The sequence below is a fragment of the Carya illinoinensis genome, chromosome 15 (assembly GCF_018687715.1).
Source record: "Carya illinoinensis cultivar Pawnee chromosome 15, C.illinoinensisPawnee_v1, whole genome shotgun sequence".
In the NCBI taxonomy this organism is placed as follows: domain Eukaryota; kingdom Viridiplantae; phylum Streptophyta; class Magnoliopsida; order Fagales; family Juglandaceae; genus Carya; species Carya illinoinensis.
The window spans coordinates 26,522,270-26,539,622 of NC_056766.1; the positions used below are offsets into that span (position 1 = coordinate 26,522,270).

The following is a 17,353-nucleotide window of genomic DNA, read 5'->3' on the forward strand; positions in this document are numbered from 1 at the left end:
GGACTTCATGGAGACCTGGAAGTGCAAGTCATCCATTCTCAATTCTCGGGTCAAGCAAGTGAGGACCCTAGAGTCCTAGTTGGCTTTGGTCATAGGAAAGCTATAGTCACGAGATCTACAAGTCGAAGCTCAAGAGTCTAGGTCAACTGCTTCTCAAGAGGAGCTAGCCACCCAGGACTTGGAGATCGAAGCCCTACTATCCGAGTTAGTGGATGCCCAAGGGATTGTTGCCCTTCTTTCTGTGTAGATGCCAATGGTGAAGAAAATTCTTAACCAGTACCGCATTGTCATCTTTAATGCGGCATGGCCTCCTTGGGCCACATCCTTGTGGTAGGTTGGTGATTACAGCCACCTTTCGTACGCTTTTTCAAGGATAACGGTTTGTGCCTTGCACTACGTGCATGTGTAGGACGATGTCAGAAATGTCGGCATCCCATCATTCCACGTCTACTTTATTCCTACTTGGGTCTTGGCCCTCTTTCCCCTTTCGGTAGCTTGTGGGTTGACCACACTTTGGTTGCTGAGGCTCCTGAGAAAATGGGCTCCCTGGGATAAGTCAGGCCTACCTAGTAGGGGATGTAAACATCCCTTCCAGTTACCCTGAAACTTCCTATACTGTGAAAATTTTTATGTACGGTAGGAATTTTTCCTTTCTTTTCTCTTTTCTTCTTTTTCTTTTCACAATGCCTGGCAATTTGTAATGCTTGTCAAATGGGTTGCCTGTTGTGTGCGCTTGTCCGTTTCCTCATGTTGGGAGTTACATCTGACAGCTTGATCCCACTCTTCCTCATGCAACGAAAATTGCGGGATCTATCCCCTTGTTGCTTTGCTCCTGGAGACACCTGTCACTCTTTTGTCTAGGTAGTCCAATCGTCATAGTCGCCTATTTAAACCCAAGTCCTATCCAGCTTTATCTTCCTACCACTACATGTGTGTGCAGGATGATGACAAAAATGCCGGTGTCCCATCGTTCCATGTCTATAATTAAAGAGTGAATGATACAACTTTATGGAAATGGTTTTTATTTATAATAAGATAAAGGATGGTTTAATTTTGTAAGAACAAAGTCTCATGTCTTTAAAATGAAAAATTATAATCTCAAACTGGTACGTAAAACAAACAGTGTCAATTGTTAAGGCGTGTTTTGTAACCATCAGCTCTAACAACGCTCCAAGTGCCTGTGAGGGAGTAAGAAGTGGTGGTCAGGTGTGTCAATGACACCTCTGATGCCAAAGTTAGAATGTATTTATCATAGAGAACAAAGAGGAACGCTTAGAGAGTTTAGGGAGTGATTAACCTGCTTTTCTTTTCCTTCCTTCCTTTTTATAATAAATCCCTTTAAGGATCCCAGACCCTTCTATCACTGTAATGATCCTCTCATGTTCTAGACGGCATAGTGTCTCATTTAATGATGTTGTTCCTATTAGCAACACATACTCGACTTTGGCGCCAGCCATTCGACGTTGCATTTAATGCGGCTGATCCTACAGGGAGCAGGATCTTGACCGGTCTTTTCCTCATTAATGCTCTGGGTTCGAGGGAGGGTCATCTGTCTCTCCCTTTTTGGGCTAGCTTGGCCTTCTTCCTCATCATCCCATAGCCCGCCAAGTCATGGGTCATGGGCTTTGGTGAAGTGGCTTGAGCTTGACATGGCTAGTTATAAAAACCTCATTCTAGAGTAGATGATGCAATTTTATGTAAAATGGTTTTTATTTATAATAAGATAATGGATGGTGTAATTTCATACGAACAAAGTCTCTTGTTTTAAAAATGAAAAATTAGATCCTCAAGCTGATGTGTAGAACATAGCTAGTAAAATGCTTACATGACATTTTTCGAAGATAAATTTTAAAATTTAAATCGTACAAATCAAGTCTTATTATTTAAGTGATGTGAATGGTGTGCTCTACATATTGAAAAAATATGAATCTTTTAAAATTAGATAGTATCTATAGATCTAAGTTTTAAATAAAATTAGTAATTTATTGAGATGTATTAATTGTTATAAGTTTAATTTAATGATATATATTTATTATATAATAATAACGCAAACAAGAAGTAATGATATTGCTTTATAGCACTAATTATTATTTAACAATAGTATAGTGGGATAGTTGATGATGGATAGTGAGCGTTATGGTCTGAAAATTTATGGTATATAAATTTTTAGAATTATGAAAAATTTATTAAAGCTGAACTAGTTATGAATAAAAAGTTTAAATAAGTTTTTTATTTTATTAACTTTAAAAGGAGTAACTGTTAAATACTCTAGGAGTGACAAAAGTCGTACTCCCAACTTGTCACACAATCTAGGATTGAATCCTCTAGAGCAGGCTAGATGGGCAATTCTAACTTTGATAAAATGCATTTTTTAACACCTTGCCCCTTGTTTGTGGCACAACTAGCCAATACAAAGTTCTCTTTTTTTTTTCTTTCTTTTGGGGGGCGCAAGGGGTGTGATGGTTCTGAAAGGGCCAATCACTCATTCTTAAAACCAAGACCAAAGATCACTCGTGGCATTAAGTAACAATACACCCATACAAAGTTCGCCTTAGACTCAAACCAATAATCTGTTGCTTCCTAAAACTCATTACTAACTCCAAATATGTCTTTGACGTCATTGTATATTCAAGTTTATCCAATCATACTATTAATGTAAAAATTCACTGAACAAGCTGGAACGGGAGGAAAGAGTCTGGGAAGGGGTTCCCACTTCTAGGCAAGGCTGGCAAAGACCTCTGAACCTCCTTAAGATGAGCTTGGCCCAAATCACATAAGCACTAGATGACTTGGGCCCCCGAACTACAAATCACGTACTAGGGAAGGATTGGCAAGCTAGCACGCACCACATTGCCAATCAAACATGCGCGCTAGACGAAGACAAGGGTATGCCATAGTGGCAGCACAAAGATATCTACAAATGACAAAGAGGTTAGGGGATACCACAAGTCAGAGAAAGTGGAGTAGTGGGCGCAGTCCCCTCCCTCTACCTGACAAGGCCTGTAGACGTGAATAAGAGTCATCCAACTTCTAGTGCGACGGCGAGGCACTGCAGCGACAGATGGAACCTTGCCAAGAATATGGTGTCTCGTATGACCTGCAAGCCATGTCCCTGTAGAGGGGTCACTGTGGCCCGCTATATAAACCCCTCTCAGAGGCTAGAAGAAGGTTAAGTTCTATTCTCTCTCTTCTTGATTTTTTGCACTCATTCGCATAATTAGAGATATAGTCTAACTTAAGCATCGGATGTGTCCCTCACCACCCCAATCCTCTTCCTCAGTGGATTTTGCAGGTCAACAAGTGGATCCGATGGGCCGACAAGGATATAAAGCAAGCCCTCAACAGAGTCATTTCCGGCTCACAATGGTGATTTGGGCCACAATGATATAGTCAAATAGCCTACGATAGCGATTTGGGAGTTGATATCAAAGTATTCGTACGTACAGCCATGGAAATAAACGATAAATAAATAATACAATATAAAGAAAGGGATACACTTGAATTTATGTGGTTTGACATAAAGAGCTACGTCCATGGGTCGTTGGAAGGCAGAATCCACAATTATGATATTTTACAGTCTCTCATGGCCCCATATATCTCTCAATACAATAGAGGTAAGTTAGAGTTTCTAGAGATTGATGGAGATGCGAAGCTTTTGAAGAGAGAAGATTTCAATGGCTTTTGTATGCACTGGATTCTCTCCTAAATTTGAGGAGATTCCCTCTTTTTATAGAGGTTTATTTCGTTTCTCAGAGTAATTGAGTCATACTTATCTTGTGAAGCCATTTATTTGTAGTCTTAGTCAACTTGCCTTATTTTTTGGCTTGATTCTTGACCTTATCCTTGGACTTAATTCTTGGCTATTGACTTTATACCCAACACCTACATTAATTCATAAATCATTGCTATTTGTTGCTCTAAACTTTACAAGGTCAAGTTTTTTTTTTAATGACCAAAAAACAACGTGAGAAGGCAACTTATTCTGACTTATGTAATTATTGGAGATTGAAGATGATTTTGTATTACTAATTCTTGATTTGGGTCAGAAGCTAAAACCAAGAACAATGATGCAAGTTTTGGTTGGACTAAGATCATAATCACTTTGAGTGACCCTACGTGCATTCTGTTTATACCAAACCAAAAGCGAATTGCAAACAAAAAGCTCCAAACACAAAGTGTTAGCAAGTGAATATTAGGCTTGTCGGCTCGTATTAACTTAATAAGCCCAACATAGATGCAACGAAGGGAAATCAGTGAAGCAGGAAGATTACCATCGCTCAAACATATCCCAATTTTATTCTGTCTTTAAATAAGCCTAATTGCCTTTGTTTATTCAAAATGGCAAGAGTTCATAAACCTTCGTGGATTTCCCCTGTGAGGGGGGCTGGCCCTAGGCCCAGCAGCCCAACCCAGAACCTCCAAGTAACCCCAAGCCAGGAAGAATAAGAGGGCTCGTGGTAGTCCAGGGTGAGGGTCCAACCAACAAGATGTTGAGGGACTGGGAAAGGAAGGACTCGGCCCGTCCCAGCAACTCCCTCTGCCCCACGAAAGGGGCCCCAAGGTCAAGGCCCATATTTAGCCAAGAGGCCCGTTACAAGCCCATGCCACTCAAGGCCATCACAGAGAGTTGGAACCTAACAGGGTCACATCATGCAAGAAACCTTAGGAGGCGCCAGTGGTCAGACATGCCCAGTCATGGGCATCCCTGCCAAAAAAACATTGCATTTAAGGCATAATAGAAGACACAAGCACGCAACAACGCACCTTTGAGACAACATGACCTCAGTATGGCACTGCACCACAGGATCCAAGGTATGGCGAGTCTGACTCGAACGTGATTTGGCATCCCACGATCCCCCTCGATGTCAAAGTCCAAGCCAGGTATAAATACCCCGACCTCATCCACAAAAAATAATTGGATACTTTTTCATTATTCACATACTTAAATTCTCAACTAACTTTGGCATCAAATAACTCACAGGCTCAACCCAAGTCCACTCTTTGTTCATCTTGTAGGTTCCATAGTGTGGACTCCGTGAAACTGCTTAGGCCATGAAACACAACATCAACATCCCCTATGATGATTTTACTTTTTCTTTTTTTACAGCAAGCATTTCATTAAATATTAAAAGATCAAAATACTTGAGGGGTAGGGTCCCCCAACAAACACCAAATAAGTGTAATACAAAAGAGAAAAATAAATTGAATTTTGGGACCAAGAAATTGGTCCCCACCCATTTTCTCGCAAATTAGGAATCGTCTTAAATGATGATTTTTTTATAATTTGCCAAACTATGGTGCCATATCATTGGAGGTGGTGGTTGGTGATGTTGCACTAAAGTTCGTTGGTTTGAAATGTTCGTAGAAGAAACCGATGCCTTCATCCTCAAATTCTTTGATTAAGAAAAGTGAAAACATAGGATGATAGACGGTATTGATTGGCTCGAACCGTTGGTAGCCAAATTTCTTCTTGCACCTATGATGGGATGTGGAGGCCATGCGACAGTGATAGTAAGGTGGAGTGGGTTAGATTTATGTCACTGTCAGAGGCATTTCAACACAGCGGTGCATCATGGCCACGTGTGGGCTAAAGTGGGTCTCGCCTAGATTTCGCGACGGTCCCACAATGTACTAGTAAATCCACAGCTAGAGAGTTGCGTGGTGGAGCACTTGTAGATCAGGCGGTAAACTGGGCCTAAATCGAACAGGCGGAAAGAAAACACCAGAAAAACTAGGAGAAAAGCATACAAACAAGACAACGCAGAAAATGGAACCAAGAGGATGAGGGACTTTTTTTCTTTTTAAAGATAAGAGGAACTCTCCCTAGAAGCGGGAATACAGTATATTCCCCTATGATGAGTTGCTACTTGCTAGTTAATATACCTTTATACTCATCTTCACGAAAGGTTTGCGCATGAGAACTTCATTGAAGTTTTTGTGATTAGCAAGAGCATTATCTGAAACAAAATTACCCCAATCCTACCTTTATCAGCTCATTCCCTTGAGCCAATACCTAAGGGTCAGGAAGTCCCACAACTATGCAGATAGAATTACCCATTTACAATACAAGAGTTAAAAGACATGAATCTTCATTTTCTTCATTACTTCTTCACTAGAATGTATAAAACAACACGGCTGCTGCAATATTCTGGATGCCACTGTGTCTGATCCACACGCCCAATTATGAAATTCTTCATTGCAACTTCCAGAAAGTACTCAAGGATTGCATCTGCAACATGAAGAAGAATTGAGAACAATAATCCGTTGGAAAGAATGAAAAACAGATATCATACCATTTCGCAGTTCACCAGCCAAAAAGATTGTTGTTTCAGATCCACATAGTTCGAGTAGGGTAGCCACTAAATCTGTCACTGCTTCCTCGCTATAGATCACATCCGAACCTAGCACTGAAATAACAGAAATGTATTTAAAAAATCAAATCAAGCCAAACCAAACGTGGATGAGTCTCTCATTCAAATAAATTTCAGCTCAATCGGGTAATGAACATCAAGAAACCATTTTGTGTGCCACTGAAGATGTCAATAGCACGGAGGCAGCCAAAATAATTGCACACTTGTGATGCCGCCGGTCCCACTTATGGAAGACAGACAAAATGCTTTTAATACCGATACTCACAGATTAAAAAAATAAATAAATAATAATAATAATAATAATTGCAGCAGGGGCCAAATGACATGTTCTGGAAAAAATTGTCAACACACTGCTGTTTTATCATAAGATTAATATTGAGAACATCGGCATTAGATTAGCTAAAAGTCTAGCCAAGAGCATTGCTCTTTTTAGTCATATTTTAGCTTGTTTCCTTAAAAGAAATCCCAATAGTGAGCTAGCTTATCCTACAGTAAATTTAGCTCGCGGTATTTCTCCTTGCCAAACCTAATGAGCAAACTTCACTGGCCATTCTTTTTCTTTATTCCACACTTTTTTGCACTCTCTGTCTCCTCTCTTTCCACACTCTCCAGTCTCCCTCACAATAATTCTCTACCAAAACCTCGCAACAAAAAGAAAAAGAAATCAAAGCCGAAGCAGTGAAGAATAGCCGCCATATTTGAAAGTGAAGAAATTCTCAGCTTTCTACACCAGAGTTTTCCTTCATCAAGCAAGAAATTATTTTCTTTGAGTGCTGAAAAGCTCTACTCATCAAGAAAATCCAGAAGATTCTTGAGACAAAAGTACTTCAACTAAAAACCTAGAGATTCACTTTATATTACAAATTGATCTGGGCTTAAAAATCTACAATTTCATCTTACTTCATTTAATATCCATTAGTGAGTGAGTGTGTTTCAGCAAAACTTTCCAACTCATATTTCTGTCGTCTTCATTGATTATGGGTGCCAATGACAGTGCCATGATTTTACTGCAAAAGAAGGGAACTTCCTAGAATACGCAAGGGTGAGGTTCAGTTTTGGAAAAACTTTGGATCTTTTGGTGTGGGTCCTTGAGCAATTTCCTTTAAGAGTGAAACTCATCTTTCAGTGTGGATTTGCGGTGATGTGTGCGAGAGATGGTTCCATGGAAAAAGTGTAAAAATTACAGGCGCAAAAGCCAAGCAGATCAAGCAGTACAAGTGCCCAAGTTGCAGTAACAAGGGGGCTAGAATCTAAAATTTAGGTTATGAATTTGGAGAATATGACCTTTGAAAGAATATGACTGAGAATAAGGAGTAAAATAAGAATAAAGAGATAATGAAGAAAGAGTGAACAATAATTTAAATGTGGGGATTGTTAAATATGGCTAGCTGAAGAATAAACCCTCCAATTACCATGAGAATAAAATAAATAAAAAAAAAGATGAAAAAAGGGATGGAAATAAATATTTAAATGAAATAGAGAAAAATTCAGAGAGTTTGTCATATGGTGATTTTAAAAAGTGGCTGGCGAATCAAGTGTCCAATCTCTTTTAACCAGAAAATGTGAGATTACTAGTCTAATTTTAGCTAAAAGTATTTTCAACTTGTTAAGGGAACATGGTTGAGGGCCAGAGACTCACTAAGAGAGATAGGGTGTGTGACGGACAGAGAGGCTGAGTTGAGGGCTATGGCGGGCAGCTATTCGGTTTCTTCAAAGGCACGGTGGTGTAATACAAAGGAGAAAGCGATGAGTTTTGGTGCCGTTAGCGTAGAGAGAGAGATAATGGAGAAGGAAAAGAGGAGATACGGTCGTGGGCTTACCGGCACTATGCAAGGATGAAGGGAAACTTTCGGCTGGCTAATTCTGGCTATCTAGGGTGTTTTCCGACTCTGCCTGTAGTGGTCGTCGGTGGGTAGAACCAAAACACAGAATAATTGGTCCCTTCCAGTAGACAGAGAAGATGAAAGACGAAGGAAATGGGTCGAAGCCTGTTGTGGAGGAAGGTGAGAACTACCGGTCAGCGTTTTCTGGGTGTCTTCAAGCGGTTACCGGCAATCCGACCCAATGCTATTAGGTATAAGAATATTTTTATTGGGCCTAAATTATATGGGCCATATTGGATAAGATCACGATTTATTAATTACTATGGTCGGTTAGGAATTTTAATTAGGCCTGAGAGTCAAAAAGTTTATTTTAAGGCCCATTAAGGTTTGAGGGATGCTTTTGGGATCCTATTAATAGGCTAATATTTTTGGGAAGCCCAATCGAGATTTATTCAATTATTTTGAATATGCCAAGGGCCCAAAATTTAGTTAAACGGATTATGAAATTTTTATTGGGCTCAATAATTGAGTCAAAGCCCATTTAATATTTTATGGGCCAAGCGGGCCCCCTATTTAATTAATGGCCCTAGAAGTTTCTTAAAGCCCATAAAAATTTATTGGTCGACTTGGACTTATTTTGAATTCAAGACAAGGCCAGTTGAAAGTTATTGAATACTTGGTCCATAAAGATTGGAAGCAAGCCCTAGAATCTAATTGGACCCATTAAATTGGCCAACCTATTTACTAGAGCCCAAATAAAGACCCAACAGAAAAACTCTTAAGACCCATGGATCAAGCCCATAAAATGGACCCAAACCCAGTAGGCCCAAGGCCAATCTGTGTATAAACTCCAAGCCATGCACGTCTCCATCAAGCACACTAGGGTTCACACCTCATGGCAATAGCCTATATATATATATATACACGCGCACACACACACACAAGCATAAACATTCATGTTGTAACACTCCGCTCCCCATGGTTAATAATAAAGTCACTTTTAGAAATTCTTAGGAAAGATGGATTGCTACTATTGAACCTTGACTTCAAAATATTTTCTTATACTTGCACCAGATACAAAGATTCTTTATAATAAATAGGGTCATTTTGAATTAAAATACTGAAATCATAAATGAGAGAGTTTGCAGAAGCATTAATTAAAATTTCTCAAAGTCCGTGCCATAAAAATCATAACTTAAAATCTATGTACACGATCTAGGCCACTGTCACGCCTCCCTAGACTAAGTCTCGTCCTGCAGCTCTATTTATTACGCCCTCCATTGGAAGCTCTTTTTTACGTACCCAAGGCTTGAAAAATTTATAAATGCCATGATTTTATGCAAAAGTTTCATATTAGTTGCATGACATGTATTTGAGATATTTTAATGAAAATCCATGATTTTATGTGAATATTTGTGAAGATTTATGCATTAAAATATTTATGAGAAGTCATGATTTTATGTAAGAGTTATGCATCAAAATACTTATTATAAGTCATGATTTTATGTGAGAGTGATGCATTAAAATATTTATGAAAAGCCATGATTTTATGTGAGGAGTTATGCATAAAAATATTTATGAAAATCCATGATTTTATATGAAGAGTTATGCATCAAAAGGTTTATGAAAAATCATGATTTTATGTGAGGAAACATATATCACAACATTTTATGTAAGATTGAGATTTCATTTGAAATCTATGATATGATAAGGAGCAATTTCACTTGAAATCTATTATAAGATATTACAAGATATGACAAGAAAGTATGCATATATGATTATGATGAAATATGTATATGATTATGATGAAATATGAATGTTAAGATACGAAATGTCTTATGTTATGATATGAAGACGGTACCATATGTTATGGGCATATTGCTTTGCTAGGTCATACATGCTAGTAGTGCACCCAGTGTGTCTTCCTTATGTATAGATTCCACGACCTGCAGCCACAGGCAGAATCAGAATCTACTTAGATTCGCTAACCCTAACTCACGGAAGTCAATAATGGTATTGGCCTATGACAAGTGAAAAGACAAGTTAAAGCATTTCATGCACAATTTAGGTTCATGTTCATGTTATTTATGTATAACTATGAGTATGCATGTTTTTCCAAGAATCCCTATGTTTACTGTATAATATATTGCTTATTGAGTATTTAACTCATTTTTGTATGTTTTTATATTTTAACCACACCAAGTAATGATTTTTATGAGAATGAAGCTATAGGACATGACTTGGCCTAGGGAGGCAAGGCAGAGGCCTAGACAATTTATGAAATGCTCTGTTTATGATTTTTAGTTTTAATAAGTTATTTGATAAGCATATGAGACTTTATTGATTTTAACAAGTGCTTCTGCAGACTCTCTTTTGGATTTCAAGTATTTTAATAAAGATGGACTTTATTATTTTATAGAATCTTCTGTATCTGATGCTTCGTGAAGAAGAAGAAAATTTTAAGTCAAGGTTAGTAGCACACCAGGTCCCCCAAATTTCAAAAAATTTCTTTATTATTAACCATTGGGGAATAGGGTGTTACACTACCGGTTGGCATTTTCTGGGTGTCTTCAAGCGGTTACCGGCGAGATGGGCTTGGCTGGAAGGTGGTCTATCTTGTTTATGGGAAAGCAGGGACTAGGTGATTGATGATGGGGATAGCTAGTATTGCTTGTTTACAATGATGGCTAAGAATAGAATTTTGTGCAGAAATAAAAGACGGGGAGAAAGTGTTCGACTTGAAGTCAATTAGTGACTGTCATAGGGTGAAGACTCGGTCATGGTCACCCAAGAAGAGAGGGAGGGTGACGGAAGTTGTGAAGTTTAAAAAGTGTTACGCAAAGGTTTAATCAACATGGGACTCGGTGTGAGTGAGCTTGTTTGTGGGTAGTTTACAAATTAATCACATGGTTTATTCTTTTATAGAGTACTAGGTCAGTGGTGAGTTTAAACATGGAAAAATCTAAACAGATGATTTAACTACATTTATCCTTTTAATTAGTAAAAATAATATTAAAAATAATCAAAGTTTAAAATAAACAATAATAGTAGGATAAAATAAATAACCCCAACATTATTTTATGGCCTAATTTTTGGATCCGTATGTTACATTGACCCATGAGGGTGTGAGTTGCCCATACCGTATGTTACATTGACCCATGAGGGTGTGGGTGCCACCAAAGGCAGTGACCTTTTTTCTTAACTTTATGATTTTCTAATATTTTCTATTTTTAGTTTATTATTTTACCTATTTAAAAGTTAACTGTATATGCATATAATGCATATCCTCTAATGGTTGATTACAATGTGGTAGGTATATGCTATGTCAAGATTTTCCATCATTGAACAAACGGAGCTTGGACCAAGTGGTATTTTTTAAATAGGCACCTATGGGGGTTTGTTTAAATATCTTTAATCCACGCATACTAGTTTGCAAAAATTCCAAACCCCAAAGACCTTAATAGTAATTTTCTTAATATTGAAATAAACTAAATAAAGTTATTTTCTTCTAATTTTCAAAATTTAGGAAAAGTAATTTCCAACCTAAGGTCAATTACATGGGCTTGAACACTCTTAAGCCCAACATTTTTACTCAACTAAGCCATAAATGGGGATGTATAATTAGCTTTGGAAAAATGTAATACACTTCTAACAATTGAATTTGATAACTCTCCAGCTCCTTTGTAACTATGATCATGCTTTTTGATTATTGGATTGGGTCTAGACGACATAGCTTGTTTCAACTATAGTATGGGTAGAGTGAAAGTTGACATCACCTAAAATTAAAGTAATACCCTGCACTCTAAGCTATAGGATTGGTGCCAAAACAACCAGCTTGGACTGCATTACAAATACCTGACGGTATTTAAAATATCCAGACATTAGGTACTTAATCATCATTACTAGAAAAGGAACTAACACTAAATATGGCTATCAAAAGTACTTGGATCTAGTATTGCAAAACAGTCGGTCAGGCAAAGCTTGCTTTAAGCTTAAAGGATTGGAAACATAATGAAGAATGTTTTCTTGAAAACAAATCACTTCAGTCCACACACACAAAAACATAATCCATCCACCAATATCAGCCAACTAAAGCGAGGAAGGCATGATGAAATATATGTGTTTGCGTTGGGTAATATCTTTTATCACCATATCATGACAAAGACTCAAGGTGCAGCCCTTAAAATTTAAAGTAATTGTTACCATTAATGAAGACATAAAGAAGATTTATTACCATAATCAGGATGGGGTTCAATTAGCTCCCTGTCAGGATCATCACCCCATACAAGCTCCCTCACTGTTGCAGAACCCTGCACATTTCCATGTCTCAGATTGGCTTCAACATTCTTCTTTAGTAGCCTTAGTCTATCAGGCAGATCAGTAAGGATAACTTGACCACCCAAAAGAGATGCAACACAGCTGGTAAAAAAAAAAAAAAAACAATAACAACATGCCTCAAATAGGAGAAGCAGCTCATTTCTGGTCCAACCAACAGATTAAGGGCATCTTTGAGTAATGCGATGAGATGAGAATTCTGTAAATAGTAGTAAAATGATTTGAGTTAAGATATTTTATTGGGTTTTGGAAAATGGGAGAGAAAAAGTTAAATAAAAATACTATAAAGTTAAAAAGATTTTGGTTTTGAAATTTGAAAAAGTTGTATTGTTTCTTGTGTTTTGTTTAGAAGTTTGGGAAAGTTGTATTAGGTAATGATTAGATGAAAATTTTGAAGATTTGCAATTGAGAAGTGTTTTGTGTTTTGAGTGATGTTTGGGAAGGAAATTATGACAAATTTTGAGATCATCTCATCTAACTTCCCAAACAAGCTCTAAGATAAAAAATCCAAGTAAAAATCTAAATTTCATGTCCAGCACCTCCAATTAACTTCCAATAAGCTAGATTAATGATGCCCAATGGATGTTATTAAAATAACATTATTGATCCCATGATAATGACGTGTCATTGAGCCAAACTGCCTGATGAGTGGGGTTCTCTTAATCAGTTACTCTTGACATTATAAGTTCTGGATTTTTTGCCATTGAAGAGATACCCTCCAGATGAATATTTTTTTCTTTTTTTGATAAGTAAAAATATTATATATATCAAAAGGAATAACCAGTACACTGAACGTATACAAGAAAACACCCTGCGCATATTAAAGAGCCCCTAATGACCCAAAACATCCCGAAATACCCAAAATAAAGAGCCTCAACCCCTTGTTTCCTGTGGAACTAATACCTAGCCCCAACCCCAGCCCCAACCCCAACGAATATTGATAAGATTTCTTCAAAACATCTATCACATAAAAATAAAATAAAGAAGGATAAAAGCTAACAAAGAGATTGCAATCATAATTACCCAACTAATCCACATCCAGAGCCCAATTCAACAATGTTCTTGCCTTGTAGAAGAAGCATCCTTGAGTCCACAGCATGCTCTAGAAACTTTGCCAGTACAACACCACTGTCCCACATTACCGCTCCAGTTACTCCAGGAGTGCTCTACAGTCGAATAAATCAATATACTGCATGATGATTAAGATGCTGATAATAGTGGGGATATAAAAAAAAAGAGCAGTTGAACATTTTAATGGGGCGGGGGAATCGCTAGGGGGGAAGCATCATTGAACGAATTCTTGTTACATGCACCAAGAAATTGACAAAAAGTTAATAAAGCCAATGAAATTCAGTTCATTAAAACCTATTTTAATCAAGTTGTCTCATAAACGGAACCAGAAAACAGAAGTTGGAGAATGTAGAAGCAGATGACTTCTACTAACTTTATTCAATCTACAACATAGACTAATGAAGGCTGTTAGGTGTAATCAACCTGTCTTTCTTACTCCGTAGTTACAGGCCCAAGGCATTTTAATTTTTTTATCTTTATTTTTCCCTGCCCCTCTTTTTGTTTGTATATTTTACAAAGCTTATCTCCAGAATGCAGATAACTTCAAAGTTGTAGAAGAATTGATGAATACATCTTGCATCAATCCAATTGAAAACAGCCGAAAAGAACACATAAATGGGTTACATTTGGTCCTAAGATGATAATGCAAATACTCTGATAATTGAATGCTAAATTAATCATTCAACGTCTTTTTCTCATCAAACTATCCATGATGCTTTCGCTGTTTTGAATCATTCCACAAGACTTTGTATCTTAAGGCACAAAAGCCTTGACTCTTGAGATGTTTTCTGGGCACGTTGTTGTTGATATAACATTCAGGTAATACTACTGACAGTTAAGCTCTTTCTATGGTCATGTCATGTCACAAACACCTCGACAATTTCCAAGTGAAGAAATTAGTACTGTTAATGGCAACACGAGAAAATGCCAATGTCCCCTAGATGCCTCGCCTGCAGCAATATGAAAATGCACCGGGCAGAAAAGCCCTAACTATCAGTCGTTGCAAGTCTTTCCACTTCATTTCCAACATCACTATTTGATTGTTAAGGGACCCATAATCCAGCCCACCAGAGTTTTTCGACACCCATGTAAGTAATGCCTAAAGAAGCATTTCTTCAACTGATAAAGAGAACCATTTAATAATTTTTCTAATTTTGCCGCATTATCACATCATGTGAGGAATATATAGGCCCATCATAAGACGAGTCCCGCTAAAAGGGAGCTCATTCCCATTCGATCTCCATAAAAAAATCATGTAACAATAAACCTAGTCTATAGAGATGAAAGTGAACGTTTTACGAGTGATTAAGGTTAGTAATATAAAACATCATTTTATATGTGATGTATACGAATAAAAAATATGTTTTGAATAAGGTTGCCAAAATGAAAAGAGAAGATATTATACCAAGGAAGAAGGGGACTGGAGAATGGAGAGAGATTGGCCGCAGGCGTCGAGGCTAAGTTGGAGAGAGGATTGGGAGACGAATGCGTTAGGTTTCGAGAAAGTGGGCTGTTGAATCCCCCAAAGCAGCATGGTCTCCTCCGCAGCAGATTCTTCCCCGACGGATAACAGCTTCACCTTGCCTCCGTACGATCCCATAGACACCATTACCACGTCTCCTTCAATTTTTGCTTCCTCTGCAGTGGCCATGACTTCTCCCAGGATTGGGGTTCTCGCAAACTTGATTTGGGATGGATTTTTACACGAAAGACGTTTTTTTTTTCTTTTTTTCTTTTTAATAAGAGTCCACGAACAACGTTTTAATTTGCCTATTGGTCTAATTTTTATTCCGACGAGGCAAGTCTGAATTTCACTAAGCTGTAGCTTTTATAATAATGGGTGAGAAACTGTATCAATGGGTGGTGTTCGACGCAGGAAACCGTTTGACCTGACCCACCCACAAACCCGGCCCGACCGAAAAACAAAAACTGATGATTGGGTTCAACCCGTACAACATGCTAATCAACCCGTCTATTAAATTCAGCTTGGCCAATAAGATTTTTTAAATGAAAATTTTGAGTTTTAAAATTAAATATTATATTTTAATATTATTATTGTATTGAGATTTGAAAAAGTTAAGAAAAAGTTAAATTGTTTATTATATTTTGTATAGGAATTTGAAAAAATTGTAATGATAAGATGAAAATTTTATGTTTGAGATGAAAAATCTAAACAGCCAAACCGAACTAAGCCCACCTTTTATGCTTTCAGATGAAACTCTAACCTAGCCTTCCCCCCCCCCCCCCAACCCAAAAACTTCTCTTTGCATTGCCACCATTCCCTCCCTCAACACTTTCCTTTGCCATCGCCACTTCTCGAAAATCGACAATAAAGAGGTCAGTTTCTGTTTAGTTGTTGAGAAAATTGGTTTGAACCCGAGCAACTTTGGTGGAGGCGACATTGAGAACTATGCCTGCGCTAAGAGATGAGGTTGGGGCCACCTTCAGGCTAGTCTTTCAAGGGAACCAAGCGGAGGATCTACAAGTCGAGGCAAGGGCCATGGCTTGTACTGTCAAAGCCTCCATCTATAGTTCTGAGCTTCTTGCCCTCAAAAACCACTCTCGCCCATTCAAGATTGTTTATGTTTCTTGTTTCTTTTTTCAATTTTTCCAATAAAGGTTATATAATTGATATTTCGTATTCGCTATGGCTATCGATTCCTTGGTTATGTTGAATGTGTTAGATTTCATATTACTTCAATGCATTTCTTGTCTAGCGTAGAAGATATTAGAATTGAATAGGGTTGTAAATTTAAACCGCTTAACCGACCCAGCCCAAAAATTCCGAAGCAACCGACTCGGAATGAAACGGGTAAGAAATGGAAGCCTTCCGTTTGAGTTCTGAAATTATTCGGCTAATTCGGTTAATACCCGATAATCGAATTTAAAGACCAACGTTTTAGTCATTTACTGGATTCTCTTCCTTCCAGCAGACACCCAGTCCTCTCCCTCGTGATTCTACTCTCGATTCTCAGTCTATACTCAGCCCCCTCACTTAGTTTTGGCCATACATGGACCCTAACCTGTTTGTTATGGAAAAGGAAGTGTATCTCTGTTCTCTTTGCAGGGTGCAGAATTCATCAGATCCATGACATTTTATGGATGATTATGCTCAAGAATGTCAGTAAAATCATAACTGGCAAAAATTTTCCATGTTTTGGTGAATGATGTATGAATCAGCCACTTGTATACCATAATTACTTAAGATTGGTTTCATCTGGGGACCGAATAGCGTCTTTAATGGGAGGATTTTATGGAATGTTTGACCTTGATGTTGATCTGGGTGAAAGTATAGGGAAGAACTCCTACTTCATTGGATTTTCCCGCAGATATTAACATCTTCAAAGTATCCTTGGCTTATGTTGTATCTACGTGCAGATGCAACTGAAGGATTTGATGGTGGTTATCACTATGGTAGTCATGGAATCATAAGAAAGGTTTCTTCCTTCGCTTTACTTCTTCCTCGCAAGCAATAAAAATTTGTAGCGAATATAGTATATAAGATTTTGTATACATAGTCGGGTAATCGGGTAATTTCAGAACAAAATCACCTTTCGGTTAATAAGTTAATTTGACCGGTTCGGAAATGTCTAGTTCGGAAGTCTATGTGTTCGGGTCGGGTCGGAAGTCCACTTTTCGGTCTGGGTCGGGTCGGGTGAACAACCCTAGGCATGAAGCACTGAAGTTCCAATGTGTTCTTATGGCAGTCGGGTTGAATCGGGTTGGGTTGGTTTGTGTTGTTTTGGGCGCTAG

The 17,353-nt window shown here is 38.0% G+C and overlaps 1 protein-coding gene across 2 annotated transcripts; it reads right to left on the reverse strand.

The window, feature by feature from the left end:
* Nucleotides 1-5,768: 5,768 nt before the first annotated feature.
* Nucleotides 5,769-15,401, reverse strand: LOC122295367 (protein N-lysine methyltransferase METTL21A). Of its 2 annotated transcripts, none has more exons than XM_043104373.1 (5): nucleotides 15,006-15,401; nucleotides 13,558-13,695; nucleotides 12,429-12,504; nucleotides 6,294-6,407; nucleotides 5,769-6,229 (listed from the first exon to the last, which is right to left on the reverse strand). In XM_043104373.1, the coding sequence occupies exons 1-5, from the start codon at nucleotides 15,249-15,251 to the stop codon at nucleotides 6,102-6,104; spliced, it is 702 nt and encodes a 233-aa protein (XP_042960307.1). In that variant the 5' UTR covers nucleotides 15,252-15,401; the 3' UTR covers nucleotides 5,769-6,101. The 2 variants fall into 2 exon arrangements, with proteins under 2 accessions (XP_042960307.1, XP_042960306.1); XM_043104372.1 differs by having other exon boundaries at nucleotides 12,429-12,613; nucleotides 13,553-13,695; nucleotides 15,006-15,399.
* Nucleotides 15,402-17,353: the final 1,952 nt, after the last annotated feature.